General features: G+C 42.6%; 1 protein-coding gene across 1 annotated transcript; it reads left to right on the forward strand.

Moving 5' to 3' along the window:
• The first annotated feature begins 216 nt into the window (after positions 1 to 216).
• Positions 217 to 13,292, forward strand: LOC109911031 (microtubule-associated protein 6-like). Its single transcript, XM_020510270.2, has 3 exons — positions 217 to 985; positions 9,472 to 9,697; positions 12,864 to 13,292. Exons 1-3 carry the CDS (start codon positions 420 to 422, stop codon positions 12,945 to 12,947), a joined length of 876 nt encoding a protein of 291 aa, XP_020365859.1. The 5' UTR covers positions 217 to 419; the 3' UTR covers positions 12,948 to 13,292.
• Positions 13,293 to 21,855: the final 8,563 nt, after the last annotated feature.

Below are 21,855 nucleotides of genomic sequence, written 5' to 3' on the forward strand. Positions count from 1 at the left end.
GGGGGTTAGGGGGATGGGTCTGGGTGTTAGGGGATGGAATGGGATTGCGGGTTAGGGGGATGGAGACTGCGGGTTAAGGGGATGGGGGTTAGGACTCGGAGTTAAGAGGATGACACTGGTCCTGGGGCTTTTGGGGGTGTGTGCCAGGGACAGGGGGCTGGGGCTGGATTACGCGTGAGCTGACTTTCCAATGCAGCGTCTGAGTGACAGCGCAAGGGGAGGAGAGCAGACGGTGCGCCGGCTCGGTGAATATTGCGGACCTGGACGCGCCCATGGAGGAGCCCGCTAAGGAAGCTCTCGCCGGGTGAAGCCGGCCGGATGGTGCGGGCAGCACAGCGGCCGGGGCTTTGCAGTACCATTAGTCGCTGGACTGGGTGTGGGTCTGGGTCTGGGAGCTGTGCCCCTGCCCGGCCGCCGCTATGGCTTGGCCGTGCATTAGCCGGGTCTGCTGCCTCTCTCGCTTTTGGAGCCAGTTGGACAAGTCGGATCTCTCGGTGCCGCTGACCGTCCAGCATTACTCCGAGGTTATAGAACAGGAGGTGAGATCCGTGGCACAGCAGGTGCTTCCGGACACGTCCCTGCCCAGCAACCCTCCCCAGGCTCCCGAACCCCGAGGGGAACCGGCTGATGTTCAGGAGTCAGTCTCCAAGCACGACTTCAGGTCTTGGAAGGTGCGCAAGGAGGCGAGCTGCAAGCCCAGGCGGGAATACCAGCCTTCCGAGGTCCCCTTCTCCAGCGACACCCAGTACAAGCTCGACTTCAAAGCCTGGCCCATCCCCAGGAAGGAGAACTACCCCTGGCTGAAGGCAGGGCAGGAACAGCGGCCCATGCCCAGCAGCGCCAGCGCTCACACTCTGCATCCCTCCGGATCAACCGCAGATAAGCAGCAGAGAGGAGCCAAGCTGCAAAACCATGCCAGGGAACCCGTGCACAGGCACACCACAGAGGAGCAGATCAGACCCGCGGTGAAAACCACTTCCTACAGGTCAGTGCTGTGCAAGGGGACTCACTCCGGACAAGTTGTCTTCACCCTTTGGATATTGTACTTCCTAGTCCGCCAGCCCTTTAGAGGCTTGTTCTGCTGAGAGCATCCACAGTCTCCCTGGTGTAGTTTAAGCCATTCTCTGAAGCATACCTTTAGTGCTGGCACTGCTGGGAAATACGTTTCATGATTAACACAGCTTTTTTTAAAAAAAACCTATCATTGGATGGTGCAGTATATCCATGTTTTGGATTATGTGTTCCTTTGTTCAAATTAGACTTTCTGTTCAATTCGTTTTATTCCTTATCAGATCCTCTCAGGGTAAATTTAGACATTTGTCTCAATTGGTCCTAAAAGTATACGAGGTAAGGATCAGCGAGACTGGGTCACCAGGCCTACTGTATTGGAAGAAAATCTCACCGTCGTACTTTGATGTTTGCTATGGTGCTCAGCCTAAATCAGGAGTTCTCAAGTGCCATCCCCATCAGGGACAAGTCTTCCTCACACCCATTCGACAACCCTTCCCCACTCCCATTTCCTACTAAACTGGATCCCAAAAGTAGAACGGATAAACTTGACAAAGCACAGAGGTGACATTAATGCAGGAACGATACCAGAGAGGGAGAGTGATGGAGAATTTAAGGGTGTTTGTGGGACCAATTAGAGTTGCCGAGATTAAAAACGGATTTAAGAGCACGGATCAGAATTTTATTTGGAAGCATTTTGGACTGGAAGCTAATGGAGCTCAGTGAGTGCAGGGATGGTGTGTGAGTGAACTGCACTGCGGTAAAGGCCAGCAGAGATTTAGCTGAGCTGAAATTTATAGAGAAGTAGGGAATGAAGAGTCAGTCAGAGGAGTATTAAAGGAGTCAAATCTAAAGATGATAAAGCCGTGGATGATTATTTGTACAGCAGCTGAGCTGAGGAAGCGGCAGAGGCCAGTGGATCTGAAAGTAGGCAATCTGGCCCAAAATAGGCAGAAACTGTGCAGATTAGGGATAGTAAGGCTCCAAACAATAGAGTGCATATGAAAAATTGTCAGGTACATAGAATTAATTCCTTGATTATCAGAATCTATCTTTTAAATGCATAACTTGTGGAAATTATGACTAGTCCAAGGCTGATTTTTGAACAAGCAGCCCCCAACACCAGGCAGGGGACAAACTGAGCAGATGATGGGGAGGACAGGTCAGGTAGTTGTCAGAAGAAACCTCAGTGAGTTGCTGAATTGCTTCCTGTCAAAAGTGCCCACAGCATCCTCGGTACACCAGTTTATGGAGAGTGAACATTTCAGCTGCTAATAGATACCCATGAGTGGTTATATAATATCAATAGCAATGCATATCGAAAGGAGAAAGGAACAGAGGGAAGATAAACATTTATTAACAGAGTGGTGAAATGTTGGTGAAGAGGGTAGGTGCCTTTTGTACGTATCCTGTGCAGCAGTGCTTTTTCTTCCCCCACAGCGTGGTTGGGCCTTTTATTAAAAATGCCCACTATTATCAAACGTCAACTAATGATGCTGATCTTAGACTCTGATAGGAAATGATTAGTGAAAACTAGTGACTGTAGCTTTGTGTTCTTTGTGCTATTGAGGCAAAATTTAAGCATGTTGCTCATTCTTTGGATACCTGACCTTCCATAGGACATTGATGGATTAGCAAGTGCTCAGGTAAATACAATTAGGACAGTTCTAGGATAACAAGGTGTAGAGCTGGATGACCACAGCAGGTGAAGCAGCATCAGAGGAGCAGGAAAGCTGACGTTTCGGGTCTGGACAGATTCTCCAGCTTCAGCAGTTCCACTATCTCTAGGACAGTTCTAGGATTTGATGAATAACAAAAGAACTCACAAATGGATAAACAATCAGCTCTTGGTTCTCTTTGTCTCTTACTGTTTTTATGTCTCTTTCATTCTCTTCCTCTTGTTTCTGTTTTACAGTTTTTACTTCTAAGTTTCACTCTTGTTGTCTGTTTCTCTCTTTGCTCAACCTCACTCCCTTGCTGTGTGCCACTAACTCCTTTCGCTTTGTTTTCTCCTTCACTGTGTCTGTTGTCATTTTCCCTGTTTGTACAAGGAGACCTCGATGTATTAACATGTAACTTGTGTGATAAGCTCTATCTTGTAACTGTTGCAGGGTATTTAACTTGCCCATACTCCAGATACATCTACAGACCAACGAGGAAGGTAGACATCTGCTGTGCTGTACTCAAAATTATTACAATTGCATGGATCTTCCTCAGGTTTTTTTCACAGCCTGGTTAATGACAAAACTGAGAATTTTTTTTTCAAAACCTTCAATTTTTTTTAAGATTACCTCCAAGCCTGTTAATGAAGTATACACTAAGACGAGGTCTCTTGCAGGTTCAAGTCCCACCTGACATGATTGTGGGTCACGACAGCTTGAATTTTTAAAAAATAACTACACCAAGACTGGAATGCTTTGCTGGAGACTGTTTATAGCTTGCCACGGAGCTTACAAAGCCGTTTTTAATAATCCCACCTAGTGCTGGTTGGCTCTTTCTATATACACGTATAGGTAGATTCAACCTGTTCAGAGGCTTTCTTGCACACCTCTAGAGCAAGTGAGACTTGAACTCAAGTCCCCTAACTCCAAGATAGGGACACTCCCACTGCACCACCAGAGCCATGTTAGGTGAACTTAGCTAATCAATACCTTATTGACAATCAATACTTGCTTACTTCACCTTCTTCCTTCAAGTATCAGCTATTTAACATCCATTAATAGAACCCCCTACTGGATACTAAGACATCTCACTGAGTAAAATTGGAAGACGATGTTACAAACTGGTTTTCTCATTATTTGATGCATTATTTACACTTCAGTATTGAAAATGCAATGGAACACAGCACAGATAGACTGCAGCTCATTGTATTGCTGACAGCTCCAGATTCCAGAGCCAAGAAATCTGATTCACTGTGTAAGATGCCCTACAGTCTCCCATGCAGAGACAATGAGGGGGTCAGAGGAGGAGAGACCGTGAAACACAAAGGCAGATACACGCGCCTTGATTTTAACTCAATGGCCAGATATAATTCATTAAATTAAGTGAATTCATTAAATTGAGACTCACTCAAATTCTTACTATTCATGCTTGGTTGATGTTAGAATCAGGGCTATAGGTTGACAGAGAGACAGTCAAAATGAGAAAGAAAGATAAGGAGATAAAATCATTCCACTTATTACACTTGAGTCTTTCAAACAGAATGAAAGTCCAATGATTTAAACTGTGATATTGTAGTCTTCAGCCCAGCATTGGGACTGTCTCTCCCATCTAAATTAAATCCCTGCTGTCCTCTGGTAAACCTCTCTTTGTCTGAGACAGCTGCTGTGTGCTGGTCCTGGGGAAACAGTAGTAGGAACTGAAATCACAACAGGGTTGCTGGGTCAACTGTGAATAATGAGTGAGCTGTTCCGATAAAACAACAAGTACGCCCCTGTATTTGGGAATTGTGACAGCATCAAAAGCTTGTACTTGGTATTTGCATTATCGTTGCTCATTTACCAGAGTAGCTGCTACTGCATCTGCTGTGTAGCATCTCTGAAACAGTGATCATTGTAGGTTCATTGTTTTAAAGGGATTAGACTACTGCCAACTTGTCCCAGTATGGCTTTCTGTATTCCTGGCAGCACCTGCAAAATTGCACTGTGCTAAAGTGGTCAAGTATAATCCGAATATAAAACCCAGAAGGCGACTCATTCATCAATGTCCCAGATCATCCCTTAATATTCCTTAATATTTATACTATCATTTATTTCTAGTTATAGTCATAGAGGCCTTCGGCACAGAAAAAGGCCCTTCAGCTCATCGTATCCAGACCAGTGAAAATCAAAACAGCCATGTAACTATTCAAATCCCATTTTCTACCACATGTCGCACAGTTTTGTATTTCTTGGCATCACAAGTGCACATCTAAATACTTTAATGTTATGACGGTTTCTGACTGTATCACCTTTACCTGCTGCCCCTTATCTTAAATATATGCTCCTGGTCATTGATCCCTCCACCAAGGGCAAAAGTTTCTTCCTGTCTGTGCCCCTCATAATTTTGTATATCTCAATCATGTGCCCTCCCCACTAGGCTTCCTCTGTTCCAAGAAAAATAACCCCAGGCTTTCCAATCTCTCTTCGTATTTAAAACTGTCCACTCAGTTGCTGGCACAATTATACTTGGAGTTTAAGGGCTCCTAAGCTGTGATGTCCCATTCCAGCCCATTTGAGCCCACTTTCCACTTGTACTATCCCCAACCCAAAAGTATTATCATGCTCATTTCAGTGAATGTGAAAATCATGGGCCAGTTGGGGCCAGTGGAAAATTCCATCTGCCACCTTTTGAATAAAGTTTAAAACTAATAATTCATCCACCTGTTTAACTGCATGTGAACTGTCCAACTATACTACCCATGAGAAATGCTCAATTTAAATATGTGTCTCAACGAACACCATCTGAGGAAATATAAACTAGTTATAGAAAACAGGTTTTGTAAAATATAATCTGCTCAACTTGTCCTCAGTCCGACCATCCCAGGACTTTGCCTTTTGAACCTCTGCTCCTTGTCACGCATGGCAGTGCCCTGCCCAGAGTCCTCAAGAACATGAATTAGTTGGCTCACCAAATGGCAGCAAGTTGAATTAAGAAATCGTCTAGGCCCTCTTCTGTCTTTGTAGGTCCCGGAGAAGGTGAATCCAGATAAGTACTTTCAACTAAATTATGTAGGTAAAATCAGCAGCATCTGGTTTGAACGGGCAAAAAGCAAACAGAGCTAAATGATGGAAGTTCTGCTTTGCACAAAGATGATTTAATATGTGGCATGGACCACCAGATAGAGTAGCAGATGCAAAACCCCTAGAATTATTGATGGCCCATTTGCATGCTGCGAGGAGTACTTCATGGTCATTTATATCTCCATAGTTTCTTTTCATTCATTGGTTTGTGGACATCTCCAAAGAGGCGAACGCTTCTTTCCTAACCTTTTGAGAAAGTTGTGTTGAGCCACCATCTTGAACCTCTGCATTTTATGTGGTATAGATAGAGAGGTTTGAAGTTGACTCAATGGTAACGAAGGAACAGCTATGTACTTACAAGTCTGGATGCTGTGTGACTTGGATGACACTTGCAGATTGTGTAGTGCCCCATGTGCCGGCTGCCTTATTCCTCTAGTCGGTAGAACCTATGGATTTGCAAGGGGTTATCACAAAATCAAGTTTGTACCAGAATATCATGTGCAATGGAAGTCAGATATTTCACTAAAAACTAGTGACAACCTCATGGATTTCTGCTAATCATGCTCATGTGACAAATTTCTATGCCCATTAGATATTGAGTTTTTTTAATTCATTTGGGGGATGGAGGCTTCTTTAAATCAGTATTTATAGTCCATCCCTAATTGCCCTTGAAGCTGATGGTGAACTGTCTTTTTGAACCACTGCAATCCATATGGTGTAGGTACACCTACAGTGGTGTCATAGAAGGAGCAACACTTTAACCTAGAACCACCTGTATTTCGAAACCAGGATGGTCAGTGATTGGAGGGGGACTTGCATTCCCATGTATTGCTGACCTTGTTCTTCTAGATAGTAATGGTCATAAGTTTTGAAGGTGCTTTCTAAGGAACCTTGGTGAATTTCTACAGTGTGTCTTGTAGATTGTAGACACTGAGCGCCAGTAGTGGGGGAAGTGGATATGATACCAAACAAGCAGGCTGCTTTGGTCTGGGTGATGACAAGCTTCCTTAGTGTTATTAGAGAAAACTCATCCAGGCAAGTGAGGAGTATTCCAGCACACTCCTGACTTGTGCATTACAGGTAGTGGACAGGCTTTGAGGAGTTAGGAGGTGAGTTACTTACTGTGGGATTCCTAGCCTCTGACCTGCTCTTGTAGCCAGTGTTTATATGGGAAGTCCAGTTCAGTTTCTGATCAGTGGTAACACCCAGCATGTTGATAGTCAAGGTAATACAATTGAACGTTAAGGGGCAATGGTTAGATTGACTCTGTTGGAGATGGTCATTGCCTGGCCTGGCACTTGTGTGGCACAATGTTACTCGACACTTTTTTCAGCCTAAGCCCAACTTGCTTTGCCTGCTCACCACACTTTCTCAGCAGAAGGCTGAGGCAGTTAATTTATATGTCTATTAAAGGGATCTTCAGACTGAGTCAGGAGAAGCTAGAAGCAGTTTTAGCACATTTTATTAAGCCAGCCATCCTTTAGAAGCTTCCTTCTTCCTTACTGCTGCTGCTCTAACTGATGTTTTGCTTCATTCCTGATACTCTTGCCCTCCCTTTGTGAGGGGGCAGTAGTGTTTCCTTCATGTTCAGTTGCCCTGCCTTGAGATTATGAATAGGGAACATCGTTCACACAGGTTGCTTGCCAAGTGAATTTAAACTAGACCCAAATGGACACGTTCCACACACCCATGCCCCATGTCTGTCTGACTCACCCTACCTGAAACCTCCTGATAGGTTTAAACTGTTTTCATTAAGGAGTTTAAAAACAATGACTGTGTTACTTGATGAGCAAGTCTTTATTGAGCCACTTTGAACTGTGTAATTGCATTTGCCAGGCCCACGCACTATATGCAAGATGCTTTGGATATCAGAGCACAAATAGTGTGAATTATATAGATAGGGTTTTGGAAACTGTAATTTACACTTTCCAACAAGATGAGTACTACAGGAATTCTAGTGCTTATATGCTTAAATGGAGTCAACTTTAAAACACGAAATTTTAATTGATATTTGGCTGTGGATTAAAATCAGATGGGATCAGTTTAGAACTTGTCGATGAGTAATATGGATAGGATGAGAATGGCACTACTGCCTCACTGCGCCAGCGACCTGAGTTCGATTCCAGCCTCAGGCGACTGTGAAAACCCCATACAAACAATCTCCCAGTGTCTGCGTGGGGTTTTCTACAGCTGCTCCAGTTTCCTCCCACAGTCCAAAAATGTGCAGATTAGGTGGATTGGCCATGTTAAATTGTCGACCGTGTCCAGGGATGTGCAGGCTAGATAGCATAGCCATGGGGAATGCAGGGGTACAGGGATAGGGTAGGGCAGTGGGAATGGGACGGATGCTGAAGCCGGACAGTGTGGACTCAATGGGCTGAATGACCAGCTTTCACACTGAAGCATAGAATCGCTACAATGTTATTATCACCCTCTGTAGCAGGGCGGACTTGAACCCCAGCCTCCAGGCACAGAGGTGGGGACACTACCACTGCACAAATAGAGTCCTAAAATCTGCTTTTTATTCTCATTGTGACTAATGCTGCTCATATTTCATAATCTAAGAAACAGCACCTTTTGAAAAGTAACTCTTGGATGTGTGTCAACATTAATTGGAAAGAATACTCAATTCTTTCCTAATTTTCATTAGAGATTTCAGATTTTCTTTTAAACTAATTTTCCCTTCAGGATTTTAAAACGCAAATATCACAACACCTTATCACTATTTTCTGTTTTATTGTTCTATTGCTCACCTTCTGTTTCTGGTCTGCTCCTTGTTCATGTGGAGTGGAGATCAATGTACATTAGTATAGCACTTTTTGTAGATCAGAAAGTCCTAAGGTACTTCAGTAAAAGTAATTGGTGCTGAGTTAAAGAAATCTTAAGGTAAATTGTTAAAATTGTAGCCAGAAAGATAGGTTTTAAAGGAGGGTCACAATAGAGAATGTTGGACAGCTTTAAAGGAGGGAATTACAAAGTTTACGACCTAGACAAATGGTAGCGCAGCATCCAAGGGGTGTGATTTTTAAAATGTGATTGCTCAAGAGGTCAGGATCGTAGAAACACCAAGTTCTTAGAGGTTTGTAGGGCTATGAGAAGATACAGAGGGAGGATGGGGTGAAGTCATAGAGAGATTTGGGCACAATGATGAGAGTTTTTAAATTAAAACTTTGCTGGATGAGATCCCACTGCAACTCAGTGAGTGGAATGAATGGAGGGTGAGTGACAGCAGGTCAGAGTAGCACTGGAAATTTGGAGACCCTGATGGTGGATCAGCATTTCAACAGGAGGTAAGCTGAATTGGAGACAGGTGATATTACAGAGGTGGAAGTAGATGGAGTTGGGAAAGAGGGAATCGGAGTCAAACTCCTGTAGGAAACCAAGGTTAAGAACAGTCTGAACCAGCTTGTGAGCAGAGAGCAAGATGGAACGTGTATCTTGTGAATATAGTTTGTGGCTTTGTTCTCTTCTGAGAGAGACTAAAATGGTCACCTTCAATCAGGGGCAAATATTGGAATGATTTGTGCTAAATGTCATTTAAGGACAGTCTTATTAACCTTGAATTTCTAATACAGGCTGGTTTAAAGGAAGGTGTGTTTTCAGTACATTGACATACTGTAATGACACATTTATTGCAAAGAGGGAGCAGGGCATGACGGATGTTTGCCTGAAATGTTCGTCAACAGTGTAGAAACCCTGTTTGTAACTCACACTTGTACTGAACCCCCTCTTTTTGTTCCAGACAGGAATTCCAGGCATGGACTGGCGTTGAAGTGGTCAAACCTGTGAAGATAAAACAAGAGTACACGCCCCCAGGAGACAAGATTGTCCTTGAAAGCAGTTACAGGGCTGCTTTCACAGAGGATGCATTTCGGCGTATAGAACCATTGCAGGTTACATCCAGCAAGTCCCAGAACCAAATAGCTTCATTAACTGAGACTGACAACACAACAAAGACAGAGAGCTCAGTAAGTGCATGTCAATCCATTCTAATGAATATGGCCTTTAATCTCCTAGAGATTTCTAGTTGTCTTAGGTTCAATTTTGCATCATTATTTGTTAATGGATTCTAGCTTAGCTTAATTACACAATGAAGATAATTTAAAATTTTAACACTGGGGTTAAAAAAACAGAATAAATTCAAACTAGTTGCACATTTTAAACTTCTCCCAAATTTCTTTTCCATTGGAATCAAGTGAGGTGTAAAACAGGTAGCCTATTTAGCATCACCTATTTATGGACAAGACACCCTGTAAATTCTTTAATTCAGTTGAACGTTGAAGTTTCGAGCTTTTAAACTGGGCAGATGTTTCAGTACATTACCATGGGAGTACATTCTTGTCAAAGGTTCTACAACACTGGCCGAATTGGATTAGGGTAGCACTTAGTTGGGCAAAAATCTTTGACTTTGGTAGTAACCTGTGGCCTTTTATTTGCCTTTATACATTCAGAATCCAAGAACTTTCTGGTGTAAGTCAATGCAATGTGAATGCTAGGTCTGACTAGAAATTAAACAGTAGATCTAATGGCAAGTAGTGCACTTGTGTACTGTTCAGTCAGTTTGCAAGCTATACAACTGGGTTAAATGGCCTTTCTCATTCCTATTTTAAAATGGTGCCATTACTGGGGACTTGTAAACTTTTCACTGTACTCATGTGAGTACATGTGACAATAAAGCTAATTCTAATTCCATTTGTATTGTTGGATCAAAGGATGGTTCAGTTGAAAAGAATCACTGTTTAAATAGCATCTTTAACATGGTTATAAAGTCCAGAGGAGCTTTATTGAGCATAACCAGAGGAAAGAAATTAGCTCCAAGCTAAAGAGAGAGAGATTAAGGCAAATAATGATAAGCATGGGCCAAGAGGTACACCTTTTATAGGAGGAAAATGAGACTGAAATTCGGAGAGAAGTAGAGACGGGCATTCTAGAGTTTCATGTACAGAGGGCTGAAGGCCTGGCCATCAGTTGTGGAGCTCTGAACATCAAGGATATGCAAGAGCTAGAGCTTGAGGAGTGCAGATATCCAGACAGTTATAAGGATGGAGAATATTACAGAGATAGGGATGGGCAAGACAATGGGAGCATTTGAAAACATGATTAGAATTTAAAAATGGAGGTGTTGTGGATTGGGAGCTACCATTGCTCAGTGAGGACAGAGGCAATATGGGAATGAGATGAGGTCCAAGCAGCAGAAATTTGAATGAGCTCCAATTTACCAGGAGTGGAAGATAAGAAGGAAGTCTGAGAGCATTGGCACAGTCTGGTTGAGAAGTAACCAAGGAACGTGTGAGGGTTTCAGCAGCGGACAAGCTGAGGCAGAGGTAGTAATGTGATGGCATGTGCCATATCTTTATTCACCGAGCCCTTAGCCCTGCAGTAATTCACTGACAGGCTGCAAACTGTCCAGCTGTACACAAATGGAGCCGTTGCCTTCATCTGTGGTGCACTCAGTGCTGTATTGTCACTCTCATATCCTAAACTGCAGGGGATTTACAGAAGTAATGATAAACTCCCAGATAATAGCCTGATGTGATTGAAATTCTCCCAGCCAGCGCTGTGCTGGAGGCTAGATCAGACTGGAGCGGAGTGTCTCACCATGAACCTCTTTATTTATCATCTTCACCCTTCAACTCCAAAATATTTTGCGCAGTAAATTCTGGAAGTGTGAATCGCTGATCCTGTGGTGAGAATAACACGGTGCCAGAGAACTGTGAAATTGAAGAAACAAAAACAAAGTGCTGGGTGAAACTCAGCAGGTCTCGGTGGAGAGAGAAACAGAGTTGATGTTTTGAGTCCAATAGCATTCTTCTTCAGAACTGAGATTTGAGAATGAGAGAAGGAGGGTGAATAGAGTCCAATCAGATACAAAAAGAGGAAAAGACTGTGTCACAAAAGGGGCAAGAAAACATTTTAAAATTTAAAATCTTTATAATGTCTATGAGCAATCTCTTACCTGAAGAAAATGAGGCACCGCAGTTCAAATTATTCAGGTTTTCAGCCAGAGATTTTGACTGGCATCATGTTAACAACTTGTTAATTCCCACTTATAACTTCCCTGTGGAAAGTTTAATTGGTAATTAATGTGAAGTTCCAATATTTAAACAGATTCAATCTTTCAAAGGAAATATACTTGAGGATTTAAACCTGCATCGCCAGACACACGGTCCATAGCAACTGTTAGTGAGACAAGAAGGCTAACCTTAGCAAAAAGCACTGCAGAAACTGATTCAGACAGCAGATCCTGCTTCTCTCAGCATTTCTCGATGCAACTAATGAGCTGTCCTGGCAACAGGATGAGGAATACTCTTGCTGACACTTAATCTTTCCAAAAGCTGAAATGCTAAAATTGTAATTTCTCGATCAATAGACTCCATTTTCAGGTTGTTTTAAAAGTAACCGCTCGCATGACAATAGCCAACAACAAGCAGCAGCTTGTTAGAATATAGAATACCTGCACACTAGATTCAACTGAAAACTAATTCTAGGGCTGTTTTTTCACAGGTTACCCCTTCATCTCTGGCTCTCGCTGAGCTGCCTAATCTAAATGGTCATTGTCCACCTGGTCATTGGGTGGGAGTGTACTGGAGAATGAGAGAACTGCTGGGTGGGGAGACTCAACTGTTGCTCCATTTGCCTGGTCCAGATAACCCAGCTCAGGAAAATTCCAGCTCCCCAATCCCAAAACTGGCCATTCCCTCAACAGCACGTCCTCCTCCTCCACGCTTTGCCCTCTCAGTATGTCACCCCCCTGTATTCATCAATTCATCTAACAGGAGTTGCCTCACCCACTACATGTGTGTCACTACAAGTGGGAAGTGAACCAATGGTGTTAATAAGATGGTTGAGAATTTAATGATGGGGGAGTTACTCTGAGGCCTCATCTGCTTGTTCAGGTGGATGTAAAATAGCCCCATGGCACTTTCCCGTAGAGTGAGATTATTTTGGTCATTGCTCACTGCTGTTTCGTGGAAATTGCCGAGTACAAGTCGGTCTTCGCCTATGAAACCACAATGTCTGAACTTCCAAAATGATTCAATGGCTGCGAAACGCTTCGGGGAAATAGTTGTGTGCGGCTGCTGCAAGGAAACATTTCACACTCCCTCCGTAACTCTTTCTGATTTTTATGCTAAGGAACCAGTGGTGAAGACAAAGTTGTCGCCATCTTCGAATTCCTCAGCGGTGTTCCAGAGCCGCTCCCGTGTGTTGAATATATAAACCCGGTCACAGCGTCCTCTCGAAGGAGCTGTCCCCTTGCTGAAGTAGACCCGGACGAAAGGCAGCTGCTTTAAATTCCTCCACGACAAACTATGCAAAACAAACCTTGGAGAGGAGCACTGTTGGCATTTTGAAGTGCCCCTCAGTTGAATGTTCATTTGCAATCGCCTGATAAATACTTGGCATTGTACAGTAGATGATAAGTCCCATTGGACTCGAACAAAACTCTGTTTAATGTGTGAATGCCTCATCTGCATGTTGAGTAAGGAGTAGATTGTTTAATTACGCACCAGAGACTTGGACAACAAGCAATAGGTCGGGCAATAAAAGCTGAGAGAAAAGTAACGTCTGTGTGAGTTTTTCTACTGCTGTTGCTGTGCCTACGGTAAGGAGCCACTCCTTTGTTCAAACCAGGAGGGAAAGGTCCCCTGCTGAGAGACCATTGAAATCAGGAATATGCCTCGGATTCTCCATTTCCCTCCAGGTGAGGAGAAGATCTATGCTGGTCAATTCTAGGCTGTGCTTTACAGATCCTGGGATCATTCCTGTTTTGTTTTGCATCTTAAAATGTAATAATTGTTTTGAGTACGTAAGAAATGGTACAATGCATTGACATAATTGTATCTCAAATTGGAGAGTAATTTAAAATTAATCAGATAAATAGACAGTCTTTTTCCATCATGTCTTACAGTACTAAGGCGGAGTTTCATAGGAGGGTTAAAGTACTAGAGGGATGAGTGAAATCTGTGTGTAAAGAACAAGCTTTGACTGGAGAGTGACTGTACTAGAGAGAGTGGTTTTGGAAGATGATGTGAGCTTGGAGTTCAAATGATGGGCTTCATGAGAGGATTAATACTGCAGGAAGAGAAATTTCCATGGAAGATGGAAGTTTACGTCTATGTTCACATCTTGTAAGTAATTCTACAGAACTCAGACACTCTCTCATTTCTTCTAACTTCTCCCTGCAAAGCATCTCTACCTCAATCTCCCACACCAACTTAAACAAACCCAAAACTCACCAACACCCCAAGACAGCAAATCTCACCAAAGTTAATGAACACCCAATGCCAAATCCTGAAGTCACTAACCAAAATTCACAAAGCTAATAAAGCCCCCCATCAACTCCGATTCCCAACTGTAACCTCGATTACACTTTGGATCTGGCATAAAAAAAGACTTGAATTTTGGGGATAGTATCTTTCCTGCAGTCTCACACCAACATGCTGGAATTCACTGTCACAAGGTGTGCCTTGTTTTGTTTTAGCAAATCCTCCCTATTTCTATACTCCATTCCTTTTGAAGTAAAGATCAACGTTCCATTTCTTTCCCTTTTAGCTGTTGAATTGTAGTTTTTTTTTGTAATTCATGTATTAGGTCATCCAAATCATTCTGTTCAATAGCTTTCTGCAGTCTTTCCATTTAAATAATATTCCGCTCCGCTATTCTTCCTGCCAAAGTGCATAATGTCCCATATTTCCACATTATATTCCATCTGCCATGTTTTGCCCACTCAATGAACCTGTCTATGTACCTCTGCAGACTTTATATCATCTTCACCACTTGCCTTCCCAATATTTTTGTATCACCCACAAACCTGGCCATAATACATTCATTTCCATCAACCAAGTCGTTAAAATACATATAAATACGATTGTGGTCCCAGCACTGATTACCAACAGGGTTGCCTTCCTGAAAATATCCCCTTTTATCCCAACTGTGTTTCTATTAGTCAGCCAATGCTCTGTCTGCAACACTCAACACTACGGGGTTTTTCTCTTATTAAAGTAGGCTTGTGTACTTATCTACCTGCCTGTTAACCGCCTCAAAGAAGTGTAATAAAATTTATCAGGCATGATTTCCCTTCATGAGGCCATGCTGGTTCTGCTTGATCATAGTAAGTATTTCCAAAACATTTTGTTATAACATCCTTTGTAATAGATTTTAACATTTTCGTCATGACAGATGTTAAGCTACCTAGCCTATAGTTCCACTGCCCACAAAGCAACAATCTGCCCTGATTTGTGAGGTGAAGGGTGCAGAGTGAACAATTGACCCTCCTGTCAGAAACTGAGTAGAAAATTACCGCACTACCAGAATGTTTTAGCTTAGGCTAAGAACACTATTAGCTCATCATGAAATAGCAATGCACACAAAAAAGTTATGAACAAACAAACTATGATTAATATTCAGAATGGTCAATAAATTGGGTTCTTCCTTATGTTAAAGGGGCTATATAAATACAACTTGTTTTTGACTTCCATGAATATATTAATTTGTGTCTAAACCAATTAAATTACTCCACTTCAAAAGCAAATGAGTACCGTAGGTGCTGGAAATCTGAAATAAAGAGAGAAATGATAGAATACTCCAGTGGTCTGGCAGCGTCTAGGGAGAGAAACGGTTCATGTTTAAGCTCAATGAAATTGCATCAGAATGGGGACAAGTTAAAGATATAAGCATCATGCAAATTCAGACACAGGGAAAGAGGGTAGAGGGAAGAACAAAAAAAAACAGATCTATGATGGGGTTAAAATTGTTTCAGAGATAGTAGGAACTGCAGATGCTGGAGAATCTGAGATAACAAGGTGTAGAGCTGGATGAACACAGCAGGCCAAGCAGCATCAGAGGAGCAGGAAGGCTGACGTTTCGGGCATAGACCCTTCTAGTCCTTTAAAGGAGCTTTGTAACAAAAACAAGCACTCAAAATTCAAGTTAACAAAATTCAAATTAAGATGGGACCTTAGAGGTTAATAATGTTACTTCAACTCCTGCGATGCCCACCTTTCATAGCAGGCTTTGAGCAAGTGAGTGTACACAGCATGCCCCTTCTCTGTGAATACCCAGGCATGGTCATAAGCATAACAGCAAGCAACTCCTTGTTCATGGTCACCTTGGAGAGGCCCAGGACCAGACTCACAAGAAGGTCCTCTAAAATCTGTCACTGCCCCCTGCAGGCTGGCAGGCCAAAGATCAGAAGTGTGGGGCTGAAGTGCAAACAAAACCTAAAGAGCCCTCCCCTTCAGGATGTAAAGTAGGGACTGCAACCTACTGCCCCCAGTGTGCATGTGGAACCTTCATCCTCAAAGCCCCCACCAAAACCACAATTGGCCCAGGAGTCTGTGCACAACCTTAACCTTTTTCATACATTGGACTGCTGCCTGCAACACCCTCCATACCAATTGCCAATGAACAAAGGGAATGTGTCCACAGTAGGGGGCACTGGAACCTGTGCCCCATTGAAATGCCATGCCATGTCTGAGCAGTTGATGAGGGAGAGGTGTGCAACAGCAGCTGCTTGTACAGGAAACACGGCCACACCAAGTGAAATGTTAGGGAATTATGCTGGCTACTCGAAATGTTGGCCTTGGATTTCCGATGGAGGTTTCGAGACCTGGGGCCAACGTGTGAACTGTCCGAACTGCGGTTAGCTTGGATGGGTGACCACTGTGTGCTTGAGATGCCTTAAGTGCTGCCAGGGCAAGAGTGTGAGTGGGACAGTGAATTAAGATGGCATTCACTTGAGCTTTCTAAATTGAGGTGTTCTGCAAAGCAGACATTCAAGTTGTGTCCTCCCACCCAGTGTAGGAGCCTCATGAAAAGTGAATCCAGTTATATAGTAGTGGCGAATCACTGTTTAACTGTAAGGAACATCTCAGACTGTGAATGGGGTGAAGGGAGCAACTGTTTCAGCTCCTGCACCTGTTTGGAGAGGTGCTATGGGACTGAAGCTTAAAGCTTACCAGAACATTTTTGAACACGTACTTGATTTTCAGTTGACCCAAGCTTGTGAACCAAAACAGTAGGATACAAGTCAGAGAGAGGGGTAATTAAACTGTGCAGTGCTCTGCTCACCAAGAGATACAGGACACCACAATGCAGTGAAGAGCCAGAAGGTTGATTCTTGTGTCAGGAGTTTGAGTTGTGAGAAAAGATTGGAGAAACTTTGGCTTTTCTGTCTAGAAAGAAGTTGTTAGGTGATGGTATAGAGCTTCAGTAGAATATAGAAGGTTAATTTGGAGTATTATTTTCTATTGAACTACAGCAGTAGAACAAGTGGGCACAAGTAAAAAATGACTATTAGAATGATATCAGGAGGTTTTCAATGTGTGGAATGAAATTCAGGATGCATTGTGAAGGGGAAAACCCTAGAATTATTTTAGGAACAAGAAATGGAATAAAGTGGAGGATCTTCTTGGATGAAACATATGCATTGTGAAGGGGAAAACCCTAGAATTATTTTAGGAACAAGAAATGGAATAAAGTGGAGGATCTTCTTGGATGAAACCAAGCCTTCCTCATCTCTGCAGAGTTCATGTTGTAAAACCTCCTACAGTCACTGTGATGACTGTCGCTATAATCTGGCAAATTCAATTCTACCAGGCATTAGTTGGAATTCAGCCAGTGAAATTCAAGAGTGGTAAAATGATGGCCCATCATCTATAGCACTCAACCCTTGACCATCAATATCTCTCACTGACTACGGCTGTCGGTTGCTTTATTCTGAACACTTGTCCAATAAATTAGCCATCTGCAACCAATTGGAAATCCAGATGTGGCTAATCTTATTTGATTCACAAATTAAAATTGACCAATAGACTGTTGTTTAACACGTGATCGCAATACACACAATCACATGGTGTATGTCGAGGAACTTCAGTTAACTTCTTGGTGTTTGCTAGTAAAATGTTTATGGGCAACAGTTGTGTTTGAGGGTAATTTTTGATTATTGGGATTGCTTCACTCTTTTAGTCACTGAATAGTGATAAGTGATTGAATCTATATTAACAGTGATCACTGATTAGAATGTAACTGTATCAAAGGCACAGGTAATAAAGGAAATTGTTTTCACTAAGCACTTCAAATGATCTCCAAGATGTAGTCTAATCAGCTAATATTCAGTCTGTAGCTTGAGTAGGGTAAAGATGTCAGAGCGAGCTTTACTCATTGCAGTATTTGTGCCTTTTTTTTAAATCAGAGCTTTTGATAAACCTTAGAGATTTGTCCCTTTAATCTGAAACATTGCAATTGAAAGATATTACCAGCTAAATCCAGAAAGAAGGATCTACCTGCAGCAGATGGGATCTCAGTGTGTGTCTGCTCAGCTGAAAAGGAAATTCCACTTTGCTGAAGCATGCACCCTTTCCTGGTTAAGGCTGTTCAACAACAGTTTTACGGCACCTCCTATGGTTGAGATGAGTTCAGTTGGCTAGTCAGCTGGTTTGTGATGCAGAGTGACACCACTAGCAGGGGTTCAATTCCCGTACCAGCTGAGATCACCCCGAAGCCCCTACCTTCCCAACCTCACCCAGTGGTAACCTTCAGATTAAACTCACTACCAGTCGTCTTTTTCTCTCTCTCTCAGAGCAACCTATAGCCTCCTGGATAATGGTAACTTTGAACCCTACCCCAGGGTTGGGATGAGGGAGGGTAATGAGTGAAAAATGGTTCCCTCTCTTTACTGTTATCCTTGTGGTACCTGCTGAAATAGTGAAGTGAATTTGTCTGTAAGCTGGGTGTATAGATTGGAAGATAAGCGATAATGATTCCCACTTCTTCTCCCATTGCTGAATCAATTGTCTATGCAATAATATTCTTAGAGTCATAGAACATGTAAACAGACCCTTTGGCCCGACTCGTCCAGGCTGACCAGGTTTCCCAAACTAAATTAGTCCCATTTGCCTGTATTTGGCCAGTATCCCTTTAAGCCTTTCCTATTCATTCACTTGTCCAAATGTCTTTTAAATGTTGTAACTGTATCTGCATCTACCACTTCCTCTGGCAGTTCATTCCACACACAAACCATCCTCTGTGTGGAAAAGTTGCCCCTTGTGTCTTTTTTTAAATCTTTCTCCTCTCACCTTAAAAATATGCCCCCTAGTTTTAAATTCCCCCATCCTAGGGAAAAGACCTTTGCTAGTCACTTTTTCTAGGCCCGTCATGATTTTATAAACTTGTACAAGGTCACCCCTCAACCTCCTACGCACCAGTGAAAAAATTCCAAGTCTATTTTTATAACTCAAAGCCTCCAGTCCTGGCAACACCTTGGTAAATCTTTTATGAACCCTCTCCAATTTAATGATTCTTGTGTTATCTAAACATAATACAAATAACATGCATAGATTCTGTTAATTTGAAGATTTCTGCTGGATTTATCTACAGGCTAAACTAATTTATAGCAATCTCCAGACACTGCTTTGTGTGACAGTGCAGAAAGCCTGTGGTTATGTGATAACATCTGGGTGCTTGGCTTATTTACATAAATGCAAAATCTTGCAGACACTGAAACAAGCAAAGAGAATACTGGAGAAACTCAGCATGTCTGGCCCCTCAACGTAGTAATAATGGGTTTGCTCTTTGTTGTTTTATTAAATGGAAAATAATCCCAGCTCCACACCATGGAATAATATGTTTGTGTTATCTGAATTTAACATCAGATTCTGTTTGCTTGAAAATCTTGTAGGTTTTTTTATGTGTAAGTTAATGTATACAGTACAATTTCCAAACACAGCCTGTGCCCTGAGTGCTACAGTGCAGAGAACTTATGATCAAGTGATATTATCCAGCTCAATGCATGATGAGCTTTTAAAGGGACATTACTCCAGAGGTGAGTCAGTCAACACTCACTATCCAGACTCAGACATGAAAAACAACAAATTTGACTACCAAACAACTGGCTCCAACAAGCCAAAACTGAGCAGGAATTGCAGCCTGTGAATGATATTTTAAGAATTAAAGACCAGGTAAGGCAACAGCAATATAGTAAGATAACCTGAACCTTCTACAAGTTCTAGAGGAGACTACAGAAAACATTAACCAAATAGTTATCATGTTTCAAGCATCTGAGCTACAATGAAAAATTGAAGTACCCAGGATTATTTACACATAAGCAGGTTTTTGGTGTGAGTTTGGATGGTGACAGAAACATTATGAAAGCAGAATTGTGCTATCTGGCCTCAGAAGATACAATCAGCAGATTCCAACACGATGCAACAAAAATAAACAGATGGTACAGTGCACTCTTGTCAATAAATAGATAGCATAATGCTGTATCTTCCACTATAAACGTTCTGGGGCTTACTGTTGACCAGAAACTGAATGGGGGTCAGTTTTGTAAATCTCATGGGTACAAGAGCAGGTTGGAGTTTCCAAAATCTGAGGTGAATAACTCAGCACTTGACTCCCCCAAAGCCTGTCCACCATCCATAAGGCACAAGTCAGGAGTGTGATGGAATACTGCCCACTCACCTGGATGAGTACAGCTCCAACAACCTCAAGCAGCCTGACCTATTGCAACCACATCCATCACCTTCAACATTCACTCCTTCCACCATCAATGCAGTGACAACAGTGTGCACGATCTGCAAGATACACTGCAGTCGTTCCCCAAGGCTCCTTTGATAGTATCTTCCAAAGCCACAACCTCCATTAAAACAAGACAAGGGCAGTAGATGCATTGGTGCAGCACAACCTTCAAGTTCCTCTCCGAGCCACATACCATCCTGAACTGGAACTATATCACTATTCCTTATTGTGACTGGATCAAAATGCTGGAACTCCCTTCCCAAATGCACTGTGAATCTACCGACCTCAAATGAACAGCAATTATTGAAAAATGTAGTTCGCCACCATTTTATGAAGCACAATTATGTTTGGGCAACAAATGCAGCTTTTACCAGTGATGCACATATCCAGTTAAACAATTTTTAAAACACACAATCAACAGACAGACAACACCTTTAACCCTGTCAATAAACAGACAGCAAAATGCACCATCAATACACAGGATTAGAATGCACCATCAATTAACAGAAATATAAAGTATTATTATTAAACAGCCAGCAAGCTGCATAATCAATAAGCAGAAACACAAGACACTATTAACAAACAGCACAGTGCATCATCAATAAACATGAGCACAATGAACCATCAATAAACAGAAGCACCATCCATAAGCAGAAGTACAATGTACCATCAATAAACAGGAAAACAAGGCACCATCAATTACCAGGCAGCAAACTGCATCATCAGTAAACAGGAACACAAGGCAGTACAGTGGCCCAATGGTTAGCACTGCTGTCTCACAGTGCCAAGGTCCTGGGTTTGATTCCACTCTCGGGCGACTGTCTATGTGGAGTTTGCACATTCTCTCTATATCTGCGTAGGTTTCCCGCGGGTGCTCTGGTTTCCTCCCACAGTCCAAAATTGTGTAAATTAGGGGGATTGGCCATGCTAGATTGCCCGTGGTGTCAAGCGATGTGCAGGCTAGGTGGGTTAGTTATGGAAAATGCAGGGTTACAGGGATAGGGTGGGCCTGAGTGAGATGCTCTTTAAAAGGTCGGTGTGGATTTGATGGGCCAAATGGCCTGCTTCCGTTCTGTAGGGATTCTATGATCAGTAAACAGAAGCATAATGCTTCAACAATAGACAGGAATATATGGCAGCTGTATGCGGAGGCTATGGCCTAATGGCCTGTCACTGGACTGTTAACCCAGAGATAATATTCTGGGGACCCGGGTTCAAATCCTGCCATGGTAGATGGTTAAATTTGTATTCAATAAATATCTGGAATTAAAAGTCTAATGATGACCATGAATCCAGTGTCAATTGTCAGGAAAAACCCATCTGGTTCACTAATGTCCTTTCAGCAAAGAAACTGCCATCCTTACCTGGTCTGGCCAACATGTGACTCCAGACCCACAGCAGTGTGGTTGACTCTTAATTGCCCTCTGGGCAATAAATGCTGCCAAGCCACTGACGCCTTCATCCCATGAATGAATAAAGTGGGGGGAAATAATAAACAAGGTGTAGAGCTGGATGAACACAGCAGGCCAAGCAGCATCAGAGGAGCAGGAAGGCTGACATTTCGGGCCTAGACCCTTCTTCAGTAATGGGGGAGGGGAAGGGGGTT

Source organism: Rhincodon typus, chromosome 13 (genome assembly GCF_021869965.1).
Source record: "Rhincodon typus isolate 14 chromosome 13, sRhiTyp1.1, whole genome shotgun sequence".
In the NCBI taxonomy this organism is placed as follows: domain Eukaryota; kingdom Metazoa; phylum Chordata; class Chondrichthyes; order Orectolobiformes; family Rhincodontidae; genus Rhincodon; species Rhincodon typus.

Excerpts from the sequence above, each read along its gene's own strand:
- LOC109911031 (XM_020510270.2), top strand. The coding sequence starts at position 420 with ATGGCTTGGCCGTGCATTAGCCGGGTCTGCTGCCTCTCTCGCTTTTGG. Across the intron at positions 986-9,471 it reads GTGAAAACCACTTCCTACAG|ACAGGAATTCCAGGCATGGA; the intron begins GTCAGTGCTGTG and ends TTTTTGTTCCAG. Across the intron at positions 9,698-12,863 it reads CAACAAAGACAGAGAGCTCA|GAACCAGTGGTGAAGACAAA; the intron begins GTAAGTGCATGT and ends TTTTATGCTAAG.